The sequence below is a fragment of the Oncorhynchus tshawytscha genome, unplaced genomic scaffold (genome assembly GCF_018296145.1).
Source record: "Oncorhynchus tshawytscha isolate Ot180627B unplaced genomic scaffold, Otsh_v2.0 Un_contig_1824_pilon_pilon, whole genome shotgun sequence".
NCBI lineage: Eukaryota > Metazoa > Chordata > Actinopteri > Salmoniformes > Salmonidae > Oncorhynchus > Oncorhynchus tshawytscha.
In genome coordinates, this window is record NW_024609829.1 from 616,514 (window position 1) to 642,421 (window position 25,908).

The window sequence follows — 25,908 nt, forward strand, 5'->3', positions numbered from 1 at the left end:
ATCTCAAATATAAAATATATTTTGATTTGTTTCATGCTTTTTGTTACTACATATGTTATTTCATAGTTTAAGTCTTCGTTATTATTCTAAAATGTAGAAAATAGTAAAAATAAAGAAAAACCCTTGAATGAGTAGGTGTTCCAAAACTTCTCACTGGTAGTGACATGCTACTAGTGTGTATGTGCAATAATGTGTGAATGTGTACAGCTTGTTACATCCTCAGTAGATCTGATTATTATAGAAAATGTTTTGTGAGGGAGAAGCGGTGCCTCAGACAACAGTGCCTACCTCATGACATCCAAGCTGGATTTTTCTCTAGAACTCTTTGATCCAGAGTTGTGCTCACATACTGGTTCTGATGTCTGGGAGCTGTACACAGAGCTTCTCAGAGACTGGGTATCAGATATGTCATCTCCAGGTACTGGGCAACATCACAACAAGAGAACTATAATACTTAGATTAGGCTTAAGTACACTACAATCCATGACTTTTTCTTGCTTGGTGAATGATAAACGCATTCTTTATTTGTATTTAGATAAAACTGTATTCTCAGGGAAGAACTGTAACATCCTACCCACTAGCCTCAGCAGAGATTCAGCTACAGATCCAATCCCAGACATCTGGTCTGAACCATCATATCCAGTCTCGGGTCTGCTGCCTCCACTCACTGTAGAACAAAACAATGCTTGCATCATGTAGATAGCAATCAACTCTATGAGGTTAAGTTACATAACAAACAAATCCCCATCAATTTACTATCTCCAAATGTCTTAGATTCAAAAGAAATAAGCAATGCTGATATCTACACTATGATGGTGGTTGGTTCAGTTTCATGACTAATGTTAATAACAGAAGGAAAGTGGTCTCTAGGATTTTGTTTAATTTTGCTTAAATGTTATCTTGTAATATAAATTACATAACAAAACAAAACAATCCCCATCATAATTCATCAGTTTAAGCTAGATACACTACTGTTCAAAAGTTTGGGGTCAACACCAGTCTCAACGTCAACAGTGAATAGGAGACTCCGCGATGCTGGCCTTCTAGGCAGAGTTGCAAAGAAAAAGCCCTATCTCAGACTGGCCAATAAAAATAAAAGATTAAGATGGGCAAAAGAACACAGACACTGGACAGAGGAACTCTGCCTAGAAGGCCAGCATCCCGGAGTCGCCTCTTCACTGTTGACGTTGAGACTGGTGTTTTGCGGGTACTATTTAATGAAGCTGCCAGTTGAGGACTTGTGAGGTGTCTGTTTCTCAAAATAGACACTCTAATGTACTTGTCCTCTTGCTCAGTTGTGCACTGGGGTCTCCCACTCCTCTTTCTAATCTGGTTAGAGCTAGTTTGCGCTGTTCTGTGAAGGGAGTAGTACACAGCGCTGTACGAGATCTTCAGTTTCTTGGCAATTTCTGTAATCGAACCCACAAATGCTGATGCTCCAGATACTCAACTAGTCTAAAAAAGGCCAGTTGTATTGCTTCTTGAATCAGTACAACAGTTTTCAGCTGTGCTAACATAATTGCAAAAGGGTTTTCCCATGATCCATTAGTCTTTTAAAATGATCAACTTGGATTAGCTAACACAGCTTGCCATTGGAACACAGGAGTGATTGTTGCTGATAATGGGCCTCTGTACGCCTATGTAGGTATTCCCATAAAATCAACTGTTTCCAGCTACAATACTCATTTACAACATTAACAATGTCTACACTGTATTTATGATCAATTTAATGTATTTTAATGGACAAAAAAAGTGCCTTTCTTTCTAAAACAAGGACATTTCTAAGTGAACCCAAACTTTTGAATGGTAGTGAATCTCCAGAGATATGTTTTTGCGTTGGATGCGTCTCAATCCACTGCATCCACCAGTGTCGCACTTCTGCATCTGTGGTGAAAGGTGGCAGAGCTAGAGCGGTGTTTGTCAGACCATGAGACATCTGTGGTGAAAGGTGGCAGAGCTAGAGCGGTGTTTGTCAGACCATGAGACATCTGTGGTGAAAGGTGGCAGAGCTAGAGCGGTGTTTGTCAGACCATGAGACATCTGTGGTGAAAGGTGGCAGAGCTAGAGCGGTGTTTGTCAGACCATGAGACATCTGTGGTGAAAGGTGGCAGAGCTAGAGCGGTGTTTGTCAGACCATGAGACTTCCTACCAACCGTTTTGACCCCAACAAATATCAGGAGAATCATTTGAAGTCGGTACCGTCGATGTGCCAACTTCTGTTTGGTAGTGTCCAAACCGTTTGGGCTACAAACTGGGACCTTACTGTGGAAAGTGGAGATTCTAACAAACATTATGGTGTTCCCTGTTTTGCGCTACGACCCCCACAAGTGTGACGGACTTGTCTGAAGGTAACCGGTACCCGTTTTAAAAAACTAATGGAAGGATGAAGGTAATTTTGTGCCTATCCAAAAAAAGGGGTTAAATATGTGTACAAAAAGTAAATTATATATATTTCTTGAGTATTTTTTATGTCTTCTAGATTTAGGACAGACACTTCAACATCTTGTTTCTTATGATTGTATTTTTTTACTGTCCTTTTTGCCTTTTATTAATGTGTTTTTCAATGTGTTTCTATGGGCTTTAGTAATAAAGGCAAAAATCTATATTTTATAGCCAAAAATAATATATTGTTTTTATTTAATACCTAAAGGGGTCCTAAAATTCTAAATCAAATAGTTAAATGATCCATAGTATGACCATCTTAAAACAATTCCATATGTCAGGTTAGCAGCCCCGGCACCCCTCCCCCAACGTTTTAGACTAAAGAAATAAGCTATATTGATATCTACACTATGATGGTGTTTGGTTCAGGTTTATGAATAATGTTAATAACAGAAGGAAAGTGGATTGTAGCATTTATTTTGTCTTGTTTTGTTTAAATGTTATTTATTTTTCCAGTGTGACTGGAATCTTAATTAAAAAACAAAAATCATGATCCTTTTGTAAACATATGTGCACCTCTAAGTTGGGAAACTAACCTTTTTAAATTGAGGGTAGCCAAACAAGAACATTGTAGCATGCTTGAGATTTAAAGGTCCTTTCAGAGTACCATACTTACTACTCAGAAGAAGAGGGTATATGCTGTGAGCTCCCTTTAATGGCAAAGATGGTTTCTCAAACATCTCCTCAGGTATCAAATTCATTCCTTCTTTACAATCTCTTTCAGGGTAAAACACATCTCCACTGTTGGCTGCCACCAACTCATCTATCTTCTCCAGCAGCTCTGTGACCTGAGTGGCATCACCGCTGTTGTTATTGTTGAGGACATGAAATCTGTTCCCACATTTCTCAACAAGCCACTGGAGGGCCTTCCCTTCTCTCTGAATATGATGCTCAATGGTTGTGTCTCCCAGACAGTCCCCATGGGTGAACAGCACTATAGTGTGACTCCAGACTCTCTCACTGAGAAGCTCCAGGTGGTCCTCTGCAGCATTTGTCTCTTCTTCTTTGAACGAAATGTCCACCCGAATGACCAGGAAGACAGTGTGGGGTCCTGGGGGACACAAAGACGCACTGAACACAATCTCTTGTTTAACCAGCTCAGGAGTGTACTCCACAGGGAGATTCTTCCACCAGCCAGGAGTGTCAACCACAGTGACCTGCCTCCCTGCTACTTCTCCATGTCTCTTCACACACTGAGCAGCTGTCCTCAGGTCAAACTCCTCTCTGCCCAGGATGGTGTTTCCTGCTGAACTCTTCCCAGCATCTCTGGATCCCAGCAGCACAATCCTCAGCTCTGAGAGATGGAGCGAGTGACCTGTCAGAGAGAACATAGTTTTTTATTTATCTGAACATGTGATTTGGGAGCATTATGATAACAGACGACATTGTAGGATGCAATTTTCAAAATAATTTTCAAAACATATCCATTTTAACACAGCTAATCTGAAGTTTCAAAAATTGGGTTACTCGTATTAACTTAAAAATAATGTCAGCGGTTGATGCATGTTCAGTGCCTTCAGAAAGTATTTACATCACTTCTTTACAGCCTGAATATAACATGTATTAAATTGAGATGTATTGTCACTGATCTTTAAAATACATATATATTTAACTAGGCAAGTCAGTTAAGAACAAATAGTTATTTACAATGACGGCCTAACCCTATCAACGCTGGGCCAATTGTGCTGGATCACAGCTGGTTGTGACACAGTCTGGAATTGAACTTGGATCTGTAGTGACACCTCTAGCACTGAAATGCTGTGCCTTAGACCACTGTTCCACACGGGAGCCCCACATAATAGCAAGATCTACACAATACCCCATAATGTCAAAGTGGAATTTTGTTTTTAGACATTTTTACAAATTCATTAAAAATTAAAAGCTGAAATGTCTTCAGTCAAAAGTTGTTCAACCACTTTTTTTATTTTACCTTTATTTAACCAGGCAAGTCAGTTAAGAACAAATTCTTATTTTCAATGACGGCCTAGGAACAGTGGGTTAACTGCCTGTTCAGGGGCAGAACGACAGATTTGTACCTTGTCAGATCGGGGGGTTTGAACTTGCAACCTTCTGATTACTAGTCCAACGCTCTAACCACTTGGCTACCCTGCCGCCCCGCCTTATGGCAAGTCATAAATAAGTTCACGAGTAAAAAAATATGCTTAAGTCACATAATAAGTTGCATGGACTCACAGACAGTTAACTTCTTAAGGCATAGGGGGCAGCATTTTCACTTTTGGATAAATAGCGTGCCCAATTTCAACTTCCTGATACTCATGCCAAGAATATAAGACATGCATATTAGTAGATTTGGATAGAAAACACTCTGACGTTTCTAAAACTGTTTGAATCATGTCTGTGAGTATAACAGAACTTATGTAGCAGGCAAAACCGCGAGGACTAACCGTTCAGATTTTTTTTTTTGAGGTCTCTGTCTGTTCACTGAGTTCTCATTGGGAAATGATACTTCTTATGAACTTGTTTTCAGTTCCTACCGCTTCCACTGGATGTCACCAGTCTTTGGAATTTGGTTGAGGTTATTCATTTGTGCAATGAAGAAGTACGGCCATCTAGGAACGGCATAACACTGTTGAGAGTTGCGCAAGACTTGAAAATTAGCTTGGTTTGTCGTCTTCCTGTATTGAACACAGATAGCCCCGTCTTCAATTTGATCGATTATTAACGTTTAAAAATGTTTTGGCAAAGTAGTGACGTTGCGCAATTTTGGAAGCTGTTTTTTTCTGGATCAAACGTGCCAAATAAATTGACATTTTGGATATATATGGACAGAATTAATCTAACAAAAGGACCAATTGCGATGTTTATGGGACATATTGGAGTGCCAACAAAAGAAGCTCGTCAAAGGTAAGGCATGTTTTATATTTTATTTCTGCATTTTGTGTAGCGCCTGCAGGGTTGAAATATGCTACCCGCTTTGTTTACTGTTGTGCTATCATCAGATAATAGCTTCTTATGCTTTCGCCGAAAAGCCTTTTTAAAATCTGACATGTTGGCTGGATTCACAACAAGTGTAGCTTTAATTTAGTATCTTACATGTGTGATTTAATGAAAGTTTGATTTTTATATCATTTTATTTGAATTTGCCATGCTGCATTTTTCCTGGCTTTTGGCCAAGTGGGACGCAAGCATCCCCTATACCATAATGAACCCACTGTTCCTAGGCCGTCATTGAAAATGAGAATTTGTTCTTAACTGATTTGCCTAGTTAAATATAAATAAATACACAATTACCTGTAAGGTTATTCAATTGAGTAATGAATTCAAGCACAGATTTAAAGACCAGGGAGGTTTTACAATGCCCCACAAAAAGGGCACCGATTGGTAGATAAAAACATATATAAATAAAAAAGAGCTGACACTGAATATCTCTTTGAGCATGAAGTTAGCTTTGGATGGTGTATCAATACAAAGATATAGGTGTCTTTCCTAAGTCAGTTGCCAGAGAGGAAGGAAACTGCTTAGGAATTTCACCATAATGGTGCTTTTAAAACAGTTGCACAGTTTAATGGCTGTGATAAGAGAAAACTGAGGATGAATCAACAACATTGTAGTTACTCCAAAATATTGAGTTAAATAATGGCGTGAATAGAAGGAAGCCTGTACAGAATAAAACATATTCCAAAACATTGCATCCAGTTTGCAACAAGACACTAAAGCAATACTGCAAAACATTTGGCAAAGGAATTAACATTTTGTCCTGAATACAAAGTGTTATGTTTGGGGCAAATCCAGCACAACACATTACTGTGTACCACTCTCCATATTTTCAAGCATGGTGGTGGCTGTATTATGTTATGGGTATGCTTATCATCGGCAAGGACTGGGGAGTTTTTCAGGATAAAAAGAAAACAGAATGTAGCTAAGCACAGGCAAAATCCTATAGGAAAACCTGGTTCAGTCTGCTTTCCAACAGGCACTGGGAGACAAATGTACCTTTAAGGAGAACAATAACCCTAAAACACAAGGCCAAATTTACACTCGAGTTAATTACAAAGACGACATTGAATGTTCCTGAGTTTCCTATTTACAGTTTTGACTTAAATTTGCTTTAAAACCTATGGCAAGAAAATGGTTGTCTAGCAATGATCCACAACAAACTTCACAAAGCTTGAATCATTTAAAAAGAATAAGGGGCAAATATTGCACAATCCAGGTGTGCACAGCTCTTAGACATACCCAAAAAGACTGACTGCTGTAAGGTGTTTCTAATTACAATTAAATTCATTTTAATTTTAACCCCACAAATTTGGAAAAAGTCATGGAGAGTGGGTCCATCTATAATTAGGAAAATATGTGTCCTGCTGAGAATGAAAATGTATACTGTCAATTACAATTGTCTGGTGCTTTTATTCCTGCCAAGCAGTTTGAAAAATAAACCATGAACAGAAAACTCACCTATAAATGTTCTATGGATCTCTCTCTGTTTCTTGACCCTCATGCACAGCTCTTTAGCTTTGTCTTCCTTTTTTCTCCTCCAAACTTCTATATTCTCTAGTAGCTCCCTCTTTATCTCAAAATGTCCTCCTCTGTTTCCTGCCACCATCTCTTCTATCTTCTCCAGCAGTTCTGTGACCTGAGTGACATCCCCTCTGTTCTCATTGTTGAGGATATGATACCTGTTCCCACATTTATCAACAAGCCACTTGAGGGCCTCCCCTTCACTCTCGATGTGCTGCTCAATGGTTGTGTCTCCTAGACAGTCCCCACGGGTAAACAGCACTATAGTGTGACTCCAGACCGTCTCACAGAGAAGGGTCAAGTGTTCCTCTACTGCTCTTCTGTCTTCCTCAGTGTATAAAAACCCCACCGATATGACAAGGAGGAAAGTGTGGGGTCCTGGGGGACACAGAGACACACTGAGCAAAATCTCCTGTTTAACCAGCTCAGGAGTCCTTTCTACAGGAAGATTCTTCCACCAGCCAGGAGTGTCGATGACAGTGACCTGCCTCCCTGCTACTTCTCCCTGTCTCTTCACACACTGAGCAGTAGTCTTCAGGTCAAATGCCTCTCTGCCCAGTATGGTGTTTCCTGCTGAACTCTTCCCAGATCCTCCTCTGTACCCCAGCAGCACAATCCTTAACTCTGAGAGATGGAGGGAGTCACCTGACAGAGAGAGAGAGAGAACGGGAGAGATTATTTTCCCCTGTTCACAATGAAAGAGGTACATTTTGACTCTGTATAAAGTGTCCATTATAATATTCCTCATATGCCATTGTAACATGGAGGATTTAACCACAAATAAAGATTCCTGTAGCCGATACTACATCACCTTTTCATAGGTGAGGTCCTCGGAAGTAAACTAACAATGCACAGGTTATTTACATCAAGGAGTGGAGCATGAGAATGATCAGTCAGATATCAGATACCAAAATACATTGTATTTTCTATAACAGATTTATAGGTACTGGCGAGCTCTATGACATAGGCCTTCTGTCCAGCTTCTGAATGCATAGCCAATAGCTGGCTGTGCTAGCTAGATTTTTCTACCCAGAGACCAACAAAGAAAAATCCATGTATAATGTATAATGTATAAGGAATGTAAATGTTGGGGTCAATGGAGGGTGGATAAGAACTAGGTGTATTGAAAGTGTATTGAAAGACAAGGGGGAGTGCAGGAAGTTTACATTCTGTCTAACATGTTATTGTTAAATCTCATGGATCCTAAGGAGGGAAGCAAAGGGCAACAGTCTGGTTTCAGTCACTGATAAGGTAGGCCAGTCATGGATAGGGAGGAGCGATGAATTCATCACGAGGACAGGTCAAATGAAGTGAGAAGGAGCAGTCCTATTACACACACATATACTTCCACGCCGGCATGGACACAACATGTGACACACAGCATAAATAATGTGACCTGCAAAACAAACAACACACTGTTTACACAACCTATGGCAGCCTAACACCACTATCACACTATCAACAACAACAGTGTCACATCAAACGTGACAGGCCTTTGGTGCTGAAAGGACAGCAACCATACTGCCTGTGCACACCATGGAGAAATACATCTACGTCTCATTCTCAACTGCCTTTTTCAATTTTCAATTTTCTTCTTTGCAAGAATCATCTAGCTTGGGTTGATGGAAGGATGTAGGAGGGAACGTGGTGAACGAGTACAGTATGTAGCTAGCTATCTAACGTTAGCTTGCTCTGATTTTCAATGCAATATTCTGTCTTGTAAGTTTTTTATTCAACTGTGCACAAACCTGATTGATGAAGATAGGTGCCTGGCAGAGTATGTGGAGGAGAAATATGTTTTGACCATGACAACTTACATTGTACCAACCAAAATGGGTTTTTGACGTTGTAGATTTGTAACTATCTTACGAAAGCTTATGTTGTCAGTTCATCGTAACATTGTTTGGTGGGAGGGATATGTAACCTGAAAACTAGTTGTTATTGGCAGAGATGTTAGAAACACTCTTTGATATTGGTCTATTAACTTATACCGCCTGGTGATGTTGCCAGGCAGGCCAAAACTCCATCCCACCAAAACAAGCAAAAGAAATAAAGAATAAAAGGCTGAAATTGATCAGCTTAAATATATAAAACACACGTTTTTGACTGCACATACACATGATAAGGCATGCACTCTACACAGGGTGCACATGGATTTTGTATTGTAAATATGTGATAGTAGAGTAGTGGCTTAATGTGTTGTGAAAAATGTTATAAAATGTAATGTCATGAAATATTTGAAATGCTATATAACTGCCTTAATGTTGCTGGAGCCCAGGAAGAGAAGCTGCTGCCTTGCCTAGGTAGGTTGCCTTCCTGGACCCCAGGAAGAGAAGCTGCTGCCTTGCCTAGGTAGGTTGCCTTCCTGGACCCCAGGAAGAGAAGCTGCTGCCTTGCCTAGGTAGGTTGCCTTCCTGGACCCCAGGAAGAGAAGCTGCTGCCTTGCCTAGGTAGGTTGCCTTCCTGGACCCCAGGAAGAGAAGCTGCTGCCTTGCCTAGGTAGGTTGCCTTCCTGGACCCCAGGAAGAGAAGCTGCTGCCTTGCCTAGGTAGGTTGCCTTCCTGGGCTCCAGCAACAATAAGGCAGTTATACACCGTTTCAAATATTTCATAACATTACATTTCCTGCCTTGGCAGCAGCTAATGGGGATTAATTCATACAAATACTGCACTGGGTCTTTAAGCAAATTCTCCCAATTCCAGTGCAGTAGAAGCTTGGGACTAGTTCATGTTGAACATGGATTAAAACAAAGTAGCATAGATCTAAAAGCTGTAAGGTATTTTACATAAACTTTTATATTAGACCTGGCTGAGATGTTGTTGTTGTCTTAGAATACCATTTATTTTGTATTTTCTTCCCCTATAATGAAAACATATTGTAAACTACATTCATCCCAATGGAATGTGTTGTAAATTGAAAGATCTTTAAACAATTTCTAATGAGCGATACTGAAGTAGCACCAGTGCATTCAAAAAGTATTCAGAGCCCTTGACTTGTTCCACATTTTGTTACGTTGCAGCCTTATTCTAAAATTGATTAAACATTTTTTTTCTCGTCAATCTACACACAATGCCCCATACTGACAAAGCGAAAACAGGTTTAAAGGAATTTTTGTAAATGTATTAAAATAAACAGAAACAGAAACACATTTACATAAGTATTCAACTACTCTGGACGGCTCTGACTTAGAATACGTGGACAACTACAAATACTTAGGTGTCTGGTTAGACTGTAAACTCTCCTTCCAGACCCATATCAAATATCTCCAATCCAAAGTTAAATCTAGAATTGGCTTCCTATTTCACAACAAAGCATCCTTCACTCATGCTGCCAAACATACCCGTGTAAAACTGACCATCCTACCAATCCTCGACTTTGGCGATGTCATTTACAAAATAGCCTCCAATACCCTACTCAACAAATTGGATGCAGTCTATCACAGTGCAATCCGTTTTGTCACCAAAGCCCCATATACTACCCACCATAGCGACCTGTAAGCTCTCGTTGGCTGGCCCTCGCTTCATACTCGTCGCCAAACCCACTGGCTCCATGTCATCTACAAGACCCTGCTAGGTAAAGTCCCCCCTTATCTCAGCTCACTGGTCACCATAGCATCTCCCACCTGTAGCACACGCTCCAGCAGGTATATCTCTCTAGTCACCCCCAAAACCAATTCTTTCTTTGGCCGCCTCTCCTTCCAGTTCTCTGCTGCCAATGACTGGAACGAACTACAAAAAGCACTGAAACTGGAAACACTTATCTCCCTCACTAGCTTTTAGCACCAACTGTCAGAGCAGCTCACAGATTACTACACCTGTACATAGCCCACCTATATTTTAGCCCAAACAACTACCTCTTTCCCTACTGTATTTAATTTATTTATTAATTTGCTCCTTTGCACACCATTATTTTTATTTCTACTTTGCACATTCTTCCATTGCAAATCTACCATTCCAGTGTTTTACTTGCTATATTGTATTTACTTTGCCACCATGGCCTTTTTTTGCCTTTACCTCCCTTATCTCACCTCATTTGCTCACATCGTATATAGACTTGTTTATACTATATTAATGACTGTATGTTTGTTTTACTCCATGTGTAACTCTGTGTTGTTGTATATGTCGAACTGCTTTGCTTTATCCTGGCCAGGTCGCAATTGTAAATGAGAACTTGTTCTCAACTTGCCTACCTGGTTAAATAAAGGTGAAAAAAAAAAAAAAAGTATTCAGACCCTTTGCTATGAGACTCAGAATTGAGCTCAGTTGCATCCTGTTTCCATTGATCATGCTTGAGATGTTTCTACAACTTGACTGGAGTCCACCTGTGGTAAATTCAATTGATTGGAGAGGATTTGGAAAGGCACATACCTGTCTCTATGAGGTCCCACAGTTGACAGTGCATGTCAGAGCAAAAACCATGCCATGAGGTTGAAGGAATTGTCCGTAGAGCTCCAAGACAGGATTGTGTCGAGGCACAGATCTGGGGAAAGGTACCAAACATTTCTGCAGCATTGAAGGTCCCCAAGAACACAGTGGCTTCCATCATTCTTAAATGGAGGAAGTTTGGAACCACCAAGAGTCTACCTAGAGCTGGCCGCCAGGCCAAACTAAGCAATCGGCAAGAAGGGCCTTGGTCAGGGAGATGACCAAGAACCCGATGGACACTATGACAGAGCCTCAGAGTTTCTCTGTGGAGATGGGAGAACCTTCCATAAGGACAACCATCTCCGTAGCACTCCACCAATCAGGCCTTTGTGGTAGAGTGGCCTCAGTAAAAGGCACATAACTACCTGCTTGGAGTTAGCCAAAAGGCACCTAAAGGACTCACAGACCATGAGAAACAAGATTCTTTGGTCTGATGAAACCAAGATCTTTCTTCTTTGGCCTGAATGCCAAGCGTCACGTCTGGAGGAAACCTGGCACCATCCCTACGGTGAGGCATGGTTGGGGCAGCATCATGCCGTGGAGATATTTTTCAGCTGAAGGGACCAGGAAACTATTCAGGATTGATGGAAAGATGAACGGAGCAAAGTACAGAGAGATCCTTGATGAAAACCCACTTCTGAGCGCTCAGGGCCACCTTCCAACAGGATAAAACCCTAACACACAGCCAATACAATGCAGGAGGGTCTTCGGGACAAGTCTCTGAATGTCCTTGACAGGCTCAGCCAGAGCCCAGACTTGACTTGGACCCGAACGAACATCTCTAGTGACCTGAAATTAGCTGGGCGGCGATACTCCCCAATCAACCTGACAGAGATTGAGAGGATCTGCAGAAAAGAATGGGAGAAACTCCCCAAATATAGGTGTGCCAAGCTTGTAGCGTCATACCCAAGGAGACTCGAAGCTGTAATCAATGCCAAAGGTGCTTGAATAAAGTACTGATTAAAGGGTCTGAATACTTATGTAAATGTATATTTAGTTTCTTCTTTGTCATTATAGGGTATTGTGTGTAGATTGATGAGGGAAAAAAACGATTTAATCAATTTTAGAATAAGGCTGTAACGTTACAAAATGTGGAAAACGTTAAGGCGTCTGAATACATTCCAAATGCATTGTATAATGTAGGAGCTATTCTGAAGTAGCTATCGTTTCGTGCTTCAGTTCGCAACTTTTCAAAACCCAATCAAATTAATTTTGCCCCTAGAGCAGATCTGCCCTGGGAACAGTTTTGACTTAGTAAAAGTGCAATAAACTACCAATGGCAGACTGTAGCTTTAGTAACCCCATACTGTATTATAACTTATGTAACTGTACCTGGTGTATACCAGATGCCATCAGTTGAATAATTCAAAGACCCTGAGCAGAGACAAAAAATATATAAAAAATTCAATAATCTCACCCATTAGTGATCTGAGGGTCTTTCTCTGTTCCTGAACCTTCATCAGTCTCTGTTTTGCGCTCTCTTCCTCTGCTTTCCGTTTCTCTTCTATCTCCAGTAGTATTTCTCCTTTAATCTCATAATGTCCACCTCTGTTTCCTGCCACCGTCTCCTCTATGTTATTCAGCAGCTCTGTGATCTGCGTGCTGTCATCCCTGTTTTTATTGTTGAAGACATGATACCTGTTTCCACATTTCTCAACAAGCCATTGGAGGGCCTTCCCTTCTCTCTCAATGTGCTGATCAATGGCTGTGTCTCCTAGAAAGTCCCCATGGGTGAACAGCACTATTGTATGACTCCAGACTTTCTCACTGAGAAGCTCCAGGTGTTCCTCTACTGCTCTTCTGTATTCCTCAGTGAATGAGTCATCCACATCTATGACAAGGAGGAATGTATGGGGTCCTGGGGGACACAGAGACACACTGAGTACAATCTCCTGTTTAAGCAGCTCATGAGTATTCTCTAAGGGGTGATTAGCCCACCAGCCTGGAGTGTCAACCACAGTTAGATGCCTCCCTGCTACGTCTCCCTGTCTCTTCACACACTGAACAGCTGTCCTCAGGTCAAACTCCTCTCTGCCCAGGATGGTGTTTCCTGATGAAGTCTTCCCAGCTACTCTGTATCCCAGCAGCACAATCCTCAGCTCTGAAAGATGGAGGTAGTCACCTGGCATTATGGAATACAAAAACCTTTAAATAAGCTGAAGCACAATGAAATCATATAGCGTTCATCACAAAATATTTTGGCCCACGACCCCATTTTGATATCTGAAAATTCTCGTGACCCCAACCATGTGAAAAAAAAGGATGTAATTAACAGCAAATGTTAACTTTTTTAATTGGGGCTATGGCAGTCAATTTCAAAACATTCTAACAGTATTTCTGATTGTATTCTCAATCACCTCTACCTTACCTGACACCCTAGACCTATTCCATCTGAACAAGAGGAATACCTATGTAAGAATGCTTTTCAGTGACTATAGCTCAGCATTCAACACCATAAAAATCTCTAAGCTCATCATTAAGCTTGGGGCCCTGGGTCTGAACCCTGGAATGTGCAACTGGGTCATGGACTTCCTGACAATTCACTCCTAGGTGGTGAAGGTAGGAAACAACACCTCCACTTCGCTGATCCTCAACACAGGGGCCCCACAAGGGTGCGTGCTCAGCCCCTCCTGTACTTCCTGTTCACCCGTGACTATGTGGCCATGCACGCCTCCAACTCAATCATCAAGTTTGCAGATGACAACAGTAGTAGGCCTGATTACCAACAATGATAAGACAGCCTACAGGGAGGAGGTGAGAGCCCTGGGAGAGTGGTGTCAGGAAAATAACGTCTCACTCAACGTCAACAAAACAAAGGAGCTGATCGTGGATTTCAGAAAACAGCAGAGGGAACATGCCCCTATCCACATCTACGGGACCGCAGTGGAGAAGGTGTAAAGCTTCAAGTTCCTCGGCGTACACATCACTGACGATCTGAAATGGTCCACCTATACAGACAGTGTGGTGAAGAAGGCACAACAGCGCATCTTCAACCTCTGGAGGCTGAAGAAATTTGGCTTGGCCCCAAAAACCCTCACAGACTTTTACAGATGCACAATTGAGAGCATCGTGTCGTGTTGTATCACCACCTGGTACATCAACTGCAGCGCCAACCGCAGGGCTCTCCAGAGGGTGGTGTGGTCTGCCCAACGCATCACAAGGGGCAAACTACCTGCTCTCCAGGACACCTACTTCACCCAATGTCACAGAAAGGCCAAAAAGATCATCAAGGACATTAACCCCTCGAGCCATGGCCTGTTCACACCGCTATCATCCAGAAGGTGAGGTCAGTACGGGTGCATCAAAGCTGGGATGAGAGACTGACAAACAGCTTCTATCTTAAGGCAATCAGACTGTTAAATAGCCATCACTAGCCGGCTTCCACCCGATTACTCAACCCTGCACCTTAGAGGCTGCTGCCCTATATACAGTCGAAGTCGGAGGTTTACATACACTTAGGTTAGAGTCATTAAAACTAGTTTTTCAACCACTCCACAAATTTCTTGTTAACAAACTATAATTTTGGCAAGTCGGTTAGGATATCTACTTTGTGCATGACACAAGTAATTGTACCAATAGTTGTTTACAGACAGATTATTTCACTTATAATTCACTGTATCACAATTCCAGTGGTCAGAAGTGTACATACACTAAGTTGACTGTGCCTTTAAATAGCTTGGAAAATTCCAGAAAAAGATGTCATGGCTTTAGAAGCTTCTGACAGGCTAATTTACATAATTTGAATCAATTGGAGGTGGACCTGTGGATGTATTTCAAGGCAAACCTTCAAACTCAGTGCCTCTTTGCTTGACATCATGGGAAAATCAAAGCCAAAGAACACATCAGTTAGGAAGTTAAAGCTTGGTCGAGGTATTGGAGTGGCCATCACAAAGCCCTGACGTCAATCCTATAGAAAATGTTTGGGCAGAACTGAAAAAGCGTGTGCGAGCATGGAGGCCTACAAACCTGACTCATTTACACCAGCTCGGTCAGGAGGAATGGGCCTGTCAAGCCCTGGGTTCTCTATGGTGTTTTAGGTCAGGGCGTGACTAGGGGCGTTTCTAGGTACTATATTTCTATGTTGGTGAGTGTGTATGGTTCCCAATTAGAGGCAGCTGATAATCGTTACCTCTAATTGGGGATCATACTTAGTGTGTCCTTACTCCCACCTGCGATGTGGGACATTGTTTTGTGTGAGTGCCTATGTGCGGTACGTGTTTCACGATCGTTATCTTTGTTGTTTTTGGAAGTTTCACTATTATAAAAATGTGGAACTCTACTCACGCACAACAGCCTTGGTCTAATTATTCATACGACAGTCGTGACGGGGCCAAAATTCACCCAACTTATTGTGGGAAGCTTGTGGAAGGCTACCCAAAATGTTTGACCCAAGTTAAACAATTTAAAGGCAATGCTACCAAATACTGTATGTACACTTCTGACCCACTGGGAATGTGTTGAAAGAAATACAAGCTGAAATAAATAATTCTCTCTACTACTATTCTGACATTTCACATTCGTTAAAGTGGTGATCCTAACTGACCTAAAATAGGGAATTTATACCAGGATTAAATGTCAGGAATTGTGAAAAACTGAGTTTAAATGTATATGGCTAAGGTGTATGTAAACTTCTGACTTCAACTGTACATAGACTTGGAATCATTGTCCACTTTAATAATGGAACACTAGTCACTTTAATAATGTTTACATACTTCTTTAATCATCTCATATGTATATACTGTATTATATTCTACTGTATTTTAGTCAATGACACTCCAACGTTGCTCGATCTAATGTTGATATATTTCTTAATTCCATTATTTTCAATTCAAATGACATGGTATTTGTCACATGCGCCTTAAAGTGAAATGCTTACTTACAAGCCCTTAACGAACAGTGCAAGAAAAGACCTAAACAAAAGTATGAGATAAGAATAACAAATAATTAAAGAGCTGCAGTAAATAACAATAATGGGGCTATATACAGGGGGGTACCAGTACATAGTCAATGTGCGGGGGCACCGGTGTCGAGGTAATTGAGGTAATATGTACATGTAGGTAGAGTTATTAAAGTGACTATGCATAGATAATAACAGAGAGTAGCAGCATCGTAGAAGAGGGGGAGGGGGCAATGCAAATAGTCTGGGTAGTCACTTGATTAGATGTTCAGGAGTCTTATGGCTTGGGGTTAGAATCTGTTTAGAAGCCTCTTTGACCTAGACTTTGTGCTCCGGTACACCGCTTGCAATGGGATAGCAGAGAGAACAGTCTATGACTAGGGTGGCTGGAATCTTTGACCATTTTTTGGGCCTTCCTCTGACACCGCCTGGTATAGAGGTCCTGGATGGCAGGAAGCTTGGCCCCTGTGTTGTACTGGGCTGTCGCACTACCCTCTGTAGTGCCTTGCGGTTGGAGGCCGGGCTGTTGTCGTACCAGTCAGTGATGCAACCTGTCACGATGGTCTCAATGGTGCAGCTGTATAAATCCTTTTGAGGATCTGAGGACCCATGCCAAATCTTTTCAGTCTCCTGAGGGGGAATAGGTTTTGTTGTGCCCTCTCTACGACTGTCTTGGTGTGCTTGGACCATGTTAGTTTGTTGTTGATGTGGACGCCAAGGAACTTGAAGCTCACAACCTGCTCCACTACAGCCCCATCAATGAGAATGGGGGCATGCTCGGTCCTCCTTTTCCTGTAGTCCACAATCATCTCCTTAGACTTGATCACGTTGAGGGAGAGGTAACTGTCCTTGCACCACACAGTCGGGTCTCTGATCTCCTCCCTATTGGCTGTCTCATCGTTGTCGGTAATCAGGCCTACCACTATTGTGTCATCTTTAAAAAAAAAATGTATTTAACCAGGTAGGCTAGGTGAGAACAAGTTCTCATTTGCAACTGCGACCTGGCCAAGAAAAAGCAAAGCAGTTCGACACATACAACAACACAGAGTTACACATGGAATTAACAAACATAAAATCAATAATACAGTAGAAAAATCTATATACAGCATGTGCAAATGAGGTAGGATAAGAGAGATAAGGCAATAAATAGGCCATGGTGGCGAAGTAATTACAATATAGCAATTAAACACTGGAATGGTAGAATGTGCAGAAGATGAATGTGCAAGATGAGATACTTGAGTGATTTTTGCAGTTCGTTCCAGTCATTGGCAGCAGAGAACTGGCAGGAGAGGCGGCCAAAGGAAGAATTGGCTTTGGGGGTGACCAGTGAGATATACCTGATGGAGCGCATGCTGTGGGTGGGTGCTGCTATGGTGACCAGTGAGCTGAGATAATGCAGAGACTTGTAAACCTGGAGCCAGTGGGTTTGGCGGCGAGTATGAAGCGAGGGCCAGCCAACGAGAGCATACAGGTCGCAGTGGTGGGTCGTATATGGGGCTTTGGTGACAAAATGGATGGCACTGTGATAGACTGCATTCAATTTGCTGAGTAGAGTGTTGGAGGCTATTTTGTAAATTACATCGCCGAAGTCGAGGATTGGTAGGATGGTCAGTTTTACGAGGGTATGTTTGGCAGCATGAGTGAAGGAGGCTTTGTTGCGAAATAGGAAGCCAATTCTAGATTTAATTTTGGATTGGAGATGTTTAATGTGAGTCTGGAAGGAGAGTTTACAGTCTAACCAGACATCTAGGTATTTGTAGTTGTCAGAACCGTCCAGAGTAATGATGCTTTACGGGCGGGCAGGTGCGGGCAGCGATCGGTTGAAGGGCATGCATTTCATTTTACTTGCATTTAAGAGCAGTTGGAGGCCACGGAAGGAGAGTTGTATGGCATTAAAGCTCATCTGGAGGTTAGTTAACACAGTGTCCAAAGAAGGGCCAGAGATATATAGAATGGTGTCGTCTGCGTAGAGGTGGATCAAAGAATCACCAGTAGCAAGAGCGACATAATTGATGTATGCAGAGAAGAGAATCGGCCCGAGAATTGAACCCTGTGGCACCCCCATAGAGACTGCCAGGGGTCCGGACAACAGGCCCTCCGATTTGACACACTGAACTCTATCAGAGAAGTAGTTGGTGAACCAGGCGAGGCAATCATTTGAGAAACCAAGGCTGTTGAGTCTGCCAATAAGAATGTTGTGATTGACAGAGTCGAAAGCCTTGGCCAGGTCGATGAATACGGCTGCACAGTAATGTCTCTTATCGATGGCTGTTATGATATCGTTTAGGACCTTGAGCATGGCTGAGGTGCACCCATGACCAGCTCTGAAACCAGATTGCATAGCAGAGAAGGTACGATGGGATTGGAAATGGTCGGTAATCTGTTTGTTAACTTGGCTTTCGAAGACCTTTGAAAGTTAGTGTAGGATAGATTTAGGTCTGTAGCAGTTTGGGTCTAGAGTGTCTCCCCCTTTGAAGAGCGGGATGACCATGGCAGCTTTTCAATCTATGGGAATCTCAGACTATACGAAAGAGATGTTGAACAGGCTAGTAATAGGGGTTGCAACAATTTCGGCAGATAATTTTAGAAAGAGAGGGTCCAGATTGTCTAGCCCGACTGATTATCGGGGTCCAGATTTTGCAGCTCTTTCAGAACATCAGCTATCTGGATTTGGGTGAAGGAGAAGTGGGGGAGGTTTGGGCGAGTTGCTGTGGGTGGAGCGCAGGCCTGTTGACCGGGGTAGGGGTAGCCAGGTGGAAAGCATGACCAGCCGTAGAAAAATGCTTATTGAAATTCTCAATTATAATGGATTTATTGGTGGTGACACTGTTTCCTAGATCTTACAAATTCATAGAAGCATCACTGCTTTAAGCTTCACGACTGACATTTGGACCAGCGATGTTAGCCCCATGAGCATGCTGAGTCTGACAGCACAGTGGGTCGACCAGGATTTTGTACTAAGGAAAGCCATATTGCATGCTCAAGAATATGCTGGTTCTCATACCGCTGCTGCCATTTCAATTGCATTTGAGAACATGTTTGAAATCCCCAAGAACAAAGTACACGCTGCGCTACGTGATAATGCACGTAACTCTTTTGAGTGTTAAGTTATTGTTTTCTTACTAGATAATATGCGTGTGGAAATGTTACATGTACTGTAGTTAATATAAGTAGACATGCACTCATAATTGACTGTAGCACATATAAAGCACCCACAAGTTACCGGTGGATGAAATCACAATCATCGCAGCTCGAATGAGTGATGAATTTCCAAATTAATTTTGCCCTGCAAGTGTAAACACGTTAGATGTCATGGTACGTCATCAGATGTGTCCACTTAATTTGAAGGCCGAGGGGAGAGGGTGTGTCTTTTAAGTGTATGGAATGCAGCCCAGTTCTCGGGGGACGGAGTTGTGTCACACCTTTCCCCCATCCCTAGGAAACACAACAGATTAAACTAATTGTATTCCCCAACTGATGATCATGATTAGTTGATTATTGAAGTCAGGTGTGTTAGCTGGGGCTGGGGCAAAAATGTTACACCAATCAGGCCCCTGACCATAGCTGAGGGGAGGACTGCTCAAAATAATAGCCATGACGGAGTGAATGGAATGGCATCAGAAAGGTTTGACCAGCATCAGACCTGCACTGACCAGCATAGATCAGCATGCACCAGCTAGAAATGTATGCTGGTCTTTTTTTCATCAGGGAATTTTCTCTGACTGCCCCCATCTAGGAAGCAAGAGCTATCTTCCTACCCGATGGGCCCTCCCCCATGCCTTTGCAGTTTATATCAACAATGTGTTCTGTCCATCTGGTTTCATCATCACTGAATGGGGAATAAGTGAGGAAACCTCATCATCTTCAGAAACAGTGAGAGGTTGCACCTCACTCTTGTTACCGGGTCACACAGCAAACTGTTGTCTGCTTCCACATTTTACACATGGCCCTTCTTTGACTTATATTTTGCCATGAGTTTCTGTACTAAACACACAAAGCATCTTCCCATCTTCTTCAGTTTCTCTTTGCATGATTTGTATAAGTTGCAAAAAAAGGCGTTTCTTGCCTTACTGCACAAGCTGGACATCATTCACAAGTGATAAAACATCCTTCACAAGTGATAAAACATCCCTAGGCTAATATCGTCACTCATCAGACTATTCTTAATTTAATGTTGTCTTTATATACACTACCAGTCAAAAGTTTTAGAACACCTACTCATCCCCCGACTCATCCAAATTGAGATGGTTTGGGATGAGTCGGACCGTAGAGTGAAGGAAAAACAGCCAACCAGTGCTCAGCATATGTGGGAACTTTTTCAAGACGGTTGGAAAAGGATTCCAAGTGAAGCTGAATGCCAAGAGTGTGCAAAGCTGTCATCAATGTGGCTATTTGAAGAATCTCACATATAAAATATGTTTTGATTTGTTCAACATTTGATGCCATGTGTGTTATTTAATAGTTTTGATGTCTTCACTACTATTCTATAATGTAGAAAATAGTAAAAAATAAAGAAAAAACCTTGAATGAGTAGGTGTTCTAAAACTTTTGACTGGTAGAGTATACTAAGTAATATATTTGTGAAATTAGTTTTGATATAGAATGGACCATTTTCATGCACCTGTTTCCGAAAAGGGGTATGGGGAAAAATACATGTCATCTATGCACTTAAATAGGGAATGAGGGACGCTTTTCCCGTGGTTGATTTTCATGCCAGGCAGGGAGGCTATACTAATGTTGTAAAGCAAAGCAATGTGCTTAATATTTTAAAAAGTTGAGAAATAAATATAGTAGGCCTAGCCTATAGAAAGCTGATGAGGTCCTCCTATTTTTATTAGAGGTCATCAAACTTTGTTTTCTCACACAATTACGTAGTCTATAGAAATGGGCTCTCATTAAGTTTTTGATTAGATTTTCGATTAGATTTCCATTGTTGTCAGAGTGATTAGAGGGACAATAGACTGATGAGTACCAGGCAGTTAGCAAGTTTGGTAGGCTACTAATGAGCAGCATCAGAGAAACCTAATTACCGTGACTAAACGGTCAGATGGAATTTGACTGCCATCATGATTCGTGACCGCCGGTGTGGCGGTAATAAGGTCACTGTAACAGCCCTACTCTCTCCCTACTCTGAACCTCCCTCTGTAGGAGACTAACTATCTCAGACACTTTCCATTCATCATCTACTCTCCTTTGACGATTATAGTCAAGAGCTACTGTATGTCCTCTGGAATCATCTGCAGTAAGATTGGGCATAGTCGGCATCCATGTGTCTCTACACCCAGTGATCCCTAGCTCCTAATCTGAATTTCCCATTCATCAATTGATGAGTACAAAATAAATAAAAATATTTATGTTTAATTTGTAGATATTACCTGACGGTGTGTGTAATCCACTGGCAGCCATTTTTGCATCTCTTTCTCTCCTTCTGCCTCCCTCCAGCCTGGAACTGTCATTTACTCCTGCAGCTGAAGTAGATCGGATAGGAAAATTATTTATTTTTACTTTCTCATGTCAAAAACACCCTTCTGATAAGATACAGTAGGTGTCCAGTACATCCTCATGAGGACACAGTGGTTTATCAAACAGAAAGAGAGCCTATAGATTTGACCTGCCGCCTGTCAGCACGTGACAGAAAAGAAGGCATAGCCTGCATATGATATAAGGCTGGGTGCTGTATGGAGAGTCTATCTGAAGGGTAAATGGCGCCACCTGGCTGTCTTACAGACTGGAACTTAAGACTCAAGGGGCCTAATAAGGTTCTTCTGTTAATTCACAGAAACTATTGAGCAAAACAACCAACAAAAAGAAAATACATAGCTGAACTTACACACAGAGGGTCAAGTAGTTTCTGTAGATGAGCAAATGAGAAGCAGGTATGATCTGGAGTCCAACTTCCTGTTGTTGCACAGTACCCTAGTCAAATCAAATCAAATCAAATGTTATTTGTCACATACACATGGTTAGCAGATGTTAATGCGAGTGTAGCGAAATGCTTGTGCTTCTAGTTCCGACAATGCAGTAATAACCAACAAGTAATCTAACTAACAATTCCAAAACTACTGTCTTATACACAGTGTAAGGGGATAAAGAATATGTACATAAGGATATATGAATGAGTGATGGTACAGAGCAGCATAGGCAAGATACAGTAGATGGTATCGAGTACAGTATATACATATGAGATGAGTATGTAAACAAAGTGGCATAGTTACAGTGGCTAGTGATACATGTATTACATAAGGATGCAGTCGATGATATAGAGTACAGTATATACGTATGCATATGAGATGAATAATGTAGGGTAAGTAACATTATATAAGGTAGCATTGTTTAAAGTGGCTAGTGATATATTTACATCAGTCAGTTCTTATCATAGTCTTACTTTGATAAACATAAGTTGTCTTGTCTTAATTTTCCCTCTCATCATTATTAATCAAACACTTAACAAAATAATGAGTAATTTAAAGTTGAGAAACATTTTCATAGCCTGAAAATAATAACTGTGGGAGAGATAGCTCTCTACGTAGAGTGAACATAATATAGTTGTCACATACTGGACTAGCGGACTAATGCCTACAATTAATTGTTTAAAATATATTTGATTGTTTATGATAAAAAAATAATTGTCCTACTGGTTCCCAACAAATACTAAATAAAAACTCTAAAAGATAAAGAATACATGACATACCGTCTCTACAGACATTCTACAAAACGACTAAGTGAAAGTAAAATAGATGTGGAACAGCATTTACCTCTGTGGCCCCTCCCATCCAACTCTATGACACAATCCCCTACAGGAAGACCTGACTTCAGACTGCTTTCATTACAATCAGTGTTGTTGTTGTAGAAATTATTTTAGGTAGGCGCAAAACTGGCTCCAAACTTCCATTCATTTTTTTAAACTCAGGAAATACTGTACATGCTCTCTCTGCCTTTGGTTTCACATCATGACATGTTCACTACAGGGAGGAGAGTTGATGCATACACATCCATCAACAATCATCTGAATTTATTTAAATACTTGTTTTCAATAAACAATTATTTTTAAACCAGATTGTTTATCTACAACATGACACAGTGCTAATGGACTCTGTACATCTCAGAAACATACTAAAGAAGGCAGACAACAAAGACATAATACAACAATCACTTTGTTCATGTGGATCTTTCATAGAAAGAATACAGTTAGGCTGCTTTACCAGAAAATTCAGCAGTGCTTTAACATACTTGGAACAAATCTTGTGATAATTAAGTAATGGGAAAAGCAGGGGAGCAACTTTCCCTAGGGACGGGGGGGGGAAATGACCCCCCATTCTTGAAATGTTTGTCCCCCCCAGTTGAATCATTCCATTGGGATACAAAAAGCGGCATCGGTGTGCTTTCGGACCAGGCAGTTTGGTGGTTTCAGACGGCTGGATTTAGGACCAGGCAGTTTGGTGGTTTCAGACGGCTGGATTTAGGACCAGGCAGTTTGGTGGTTTCAGACGGCTGGATTTAGGACCAGGCAGTTTGGTGGTTTCAGACGGCTGGATTTAGGACCAGGCAGTTTGGTGGTTTCAGACGGCTGGATTTAGGACCAGGCAGTTTGGTGGTTTCAGACGGCTGGATTTAGGACCAGGCAGTTTGGTGGTTTCAGACGGCTGGATTTAGGACCAGGCAGTTTGGTGGTTTCAGACGGCTGGATTTAGGACCAGGCAGTTTGGTGGTTTCAGACGGCTGGATTTAGGACCAGGCAGTTTGGTGGTTTAGGACGGCTGGATTTAGAACCAGGCAGTTTGGTGGTTTCAGACGGCTGGATTTAGGACCAGGCAGTTTGGTGGTTTCAGACGGCTGGTTTTAGGACCAGGCAGTTTGGTGGTTTCAGACAGCTGGATTTAGGACCAGGCAGTTTGGTGGTTTCAGACGGCTGGATTTAGGATCAGGCAGTTTGGTGGTTTCAGACGGCTGGATTTAGGACCAGGCAGTTTGGTGGTTTCAGACGGCTGGATTTAGGACCAGGCAGTTTGGTGGTTTCAGACGGCTGGATTTAGGACCAGGCAGTTTGGTGGTTTCAGACGGCTGGATTTAGGACCAGGCAGTTTGGTGGTTTCAGACGGCTGGATTTAGGACCAGGCAGTTTGGTGGTTTCAGACGGCTGGATTTAGGACCAGGCAGTTTGGTGGTTTCAGACGGCTGGATTTAGGACCAGGCAGTTTGGTGGTTTCAGACGGCTGGATTTAGGACCAGGCAGTTTGGTGGTTTCAGACGGCTGGATTTAGGACCAGGCAGTTTGGTGGTTTCAGACGGCTGGATTTAGGACCAGGCAGTTTGGTGGTTTCAGACGGCTGGATTTAGGACCAGGCAGTTTGGTGGTTTCAGACGGCTAGATTTAGGATCAGGCAGTTTGGTGGTTTCTGACGGCTGGATTTAGGACCAGGCAGTTTGGTGGTTTCAGACGGCTGGATTTAGGACCAGGCAGTTTGGTGGTTTCAGGCGGCTGGATTTAGGACCAGGCAGTTTGGTGGTTTCAGACGGCTGGATTTAGGACCAAGCAGACACCACAGAGCGTGAGAACAAAGGCAGCTGTTGTCTGTGTGTTGTGCTTTTTCTCTGAGTTGTAAAAGCAAGTAGAGCAAAAATGGTGTACTCTTAACTGACTGATATAGCTGGCAAGGTAACTGCAGTTTAATTTAACAGAAAAAAGTATTTATTCCCGGTGCTGAGCTAGTAGTGTAACTGACATGTAACTTTAGCTAGTGTTTCATCCCCTCTCTACTGAAGTTCTGTCTGAAGTGAATGAACTAGCTAGCTAGCTAGTAGCTACCACAGCCATTTCAGCTCTAGCCTCCAGCTATCTGTCAGGTAGCAGTGTCTAACAGCTGTTGTGTGTATGGAAATGTTTTGTAGCCTTTTATTCGTTCCGTTTCAACAGCAGTAAATTAACTTGACTTGTTTTCTCCAGTTGATGTACCATTAGAGCTAGCCAAAAGTTGGCTGATGCTAGATATCATTTTTTTTGCCCCAATCACAGTCAGTACATCAATGCAACGTTATTGATCTGATAGTGTCCCTAACTAATTCCTAACTTTTTACACTGAAACTGTATGAACCACTCTACAGGCTTCAATGTCATGATGCACAGTTAGTACACAACACTATACTCAACATGTCTTAGCAGGATCAGATGGTGACAGGTGTCCCTGCAGGGTCAGACAGCCAGGGAAGACCAGTCAATGGAGCTCAGGTTTATTTTGCAGTATATTATAACAATCAGTTAATAGATACAAAATTCCATCTTGAGTTGATGGGTAGGCTACAGTCTGGGAATAATGGTCATTTCAATAATTTAACACTTGATTCTATTCTTGGAAAATATAATGTATAAATGTACACCAAGGTAATTCTTCATCATGCCTTCATCTGAGCAGGATCAGATGGTGACAGGGGTCTCAGCAGGGTCAGGCAACCAGGGAAGAGCAGTCTGTGGCGGCACTGAAGTTAACTTTTATTCACTTTATTCTATCTGTGCAGCCAATACTGGACAAGCCAGAAGCTTCAAATAGTCTGACAAACCTCTAAAGTTGATTTCCAAACTGTAAGGTTGATACACTTTTCACGATGACACAAAACATAAAAAAAATCAAATGTGAGGAAGACCTGGGAGACACTACTGATGATGATGAA

General features: G+C 41.8%; 1 protein-coding gene across 4 annotated transcripts in view; it reads right to left on the reverse strand.

Annotated features, from left to right (window-relative positions):
* LOC112247278 (GTPase IMAP family member 8-like) overlaps positions 1–22,999 on the reverse strand; it is a 35,354-nt gene extending 12,355 nt beyond the window's left edge. The window contains exons 1-8 of one of the 4 annotated variants that reach the window (XM_042319258.1): positions 22,934–22,999; positions 22,073–22,158; positions 21,618–21,710; positions 12,763–13,203; positions 6,859–7,566; positions 3,059–3,757; positions 575–667; positions 289–421 (exon numbers count right to left, since the gene is read on the reverse strand). In XM_042319258.1, coding sequence (XP_042175192.1) covers positions 289–421; positions 575–667; positions 3,059–3,757; positions 6,859–7,566; positions 12,763–13,203; positions 21,618–21,648 — 2,105 coding nt within the window. In that variant the 5' untranslated portion in view covers positions 21,649–21,710; positions 22,073–22,158; positions 22,934–22,999. Of the gene's footprint in view, positions 1–288; positions 422–574; positions 668–3,058; positions 3,758–6,858; positions 7,567–12,762; positions 13,468–21,617; positions 21,711–22,072; positions 22,159–22,933 lie in introns of all 4 variants that reach the window. The other 3 variants (XM_042319257.1, XM_042319256.1, XM_042319259.1) reach the window with 3 other exon arrangements.
* Positions 23,000–25,908: the final 2,909 nt, after the last annotated feature.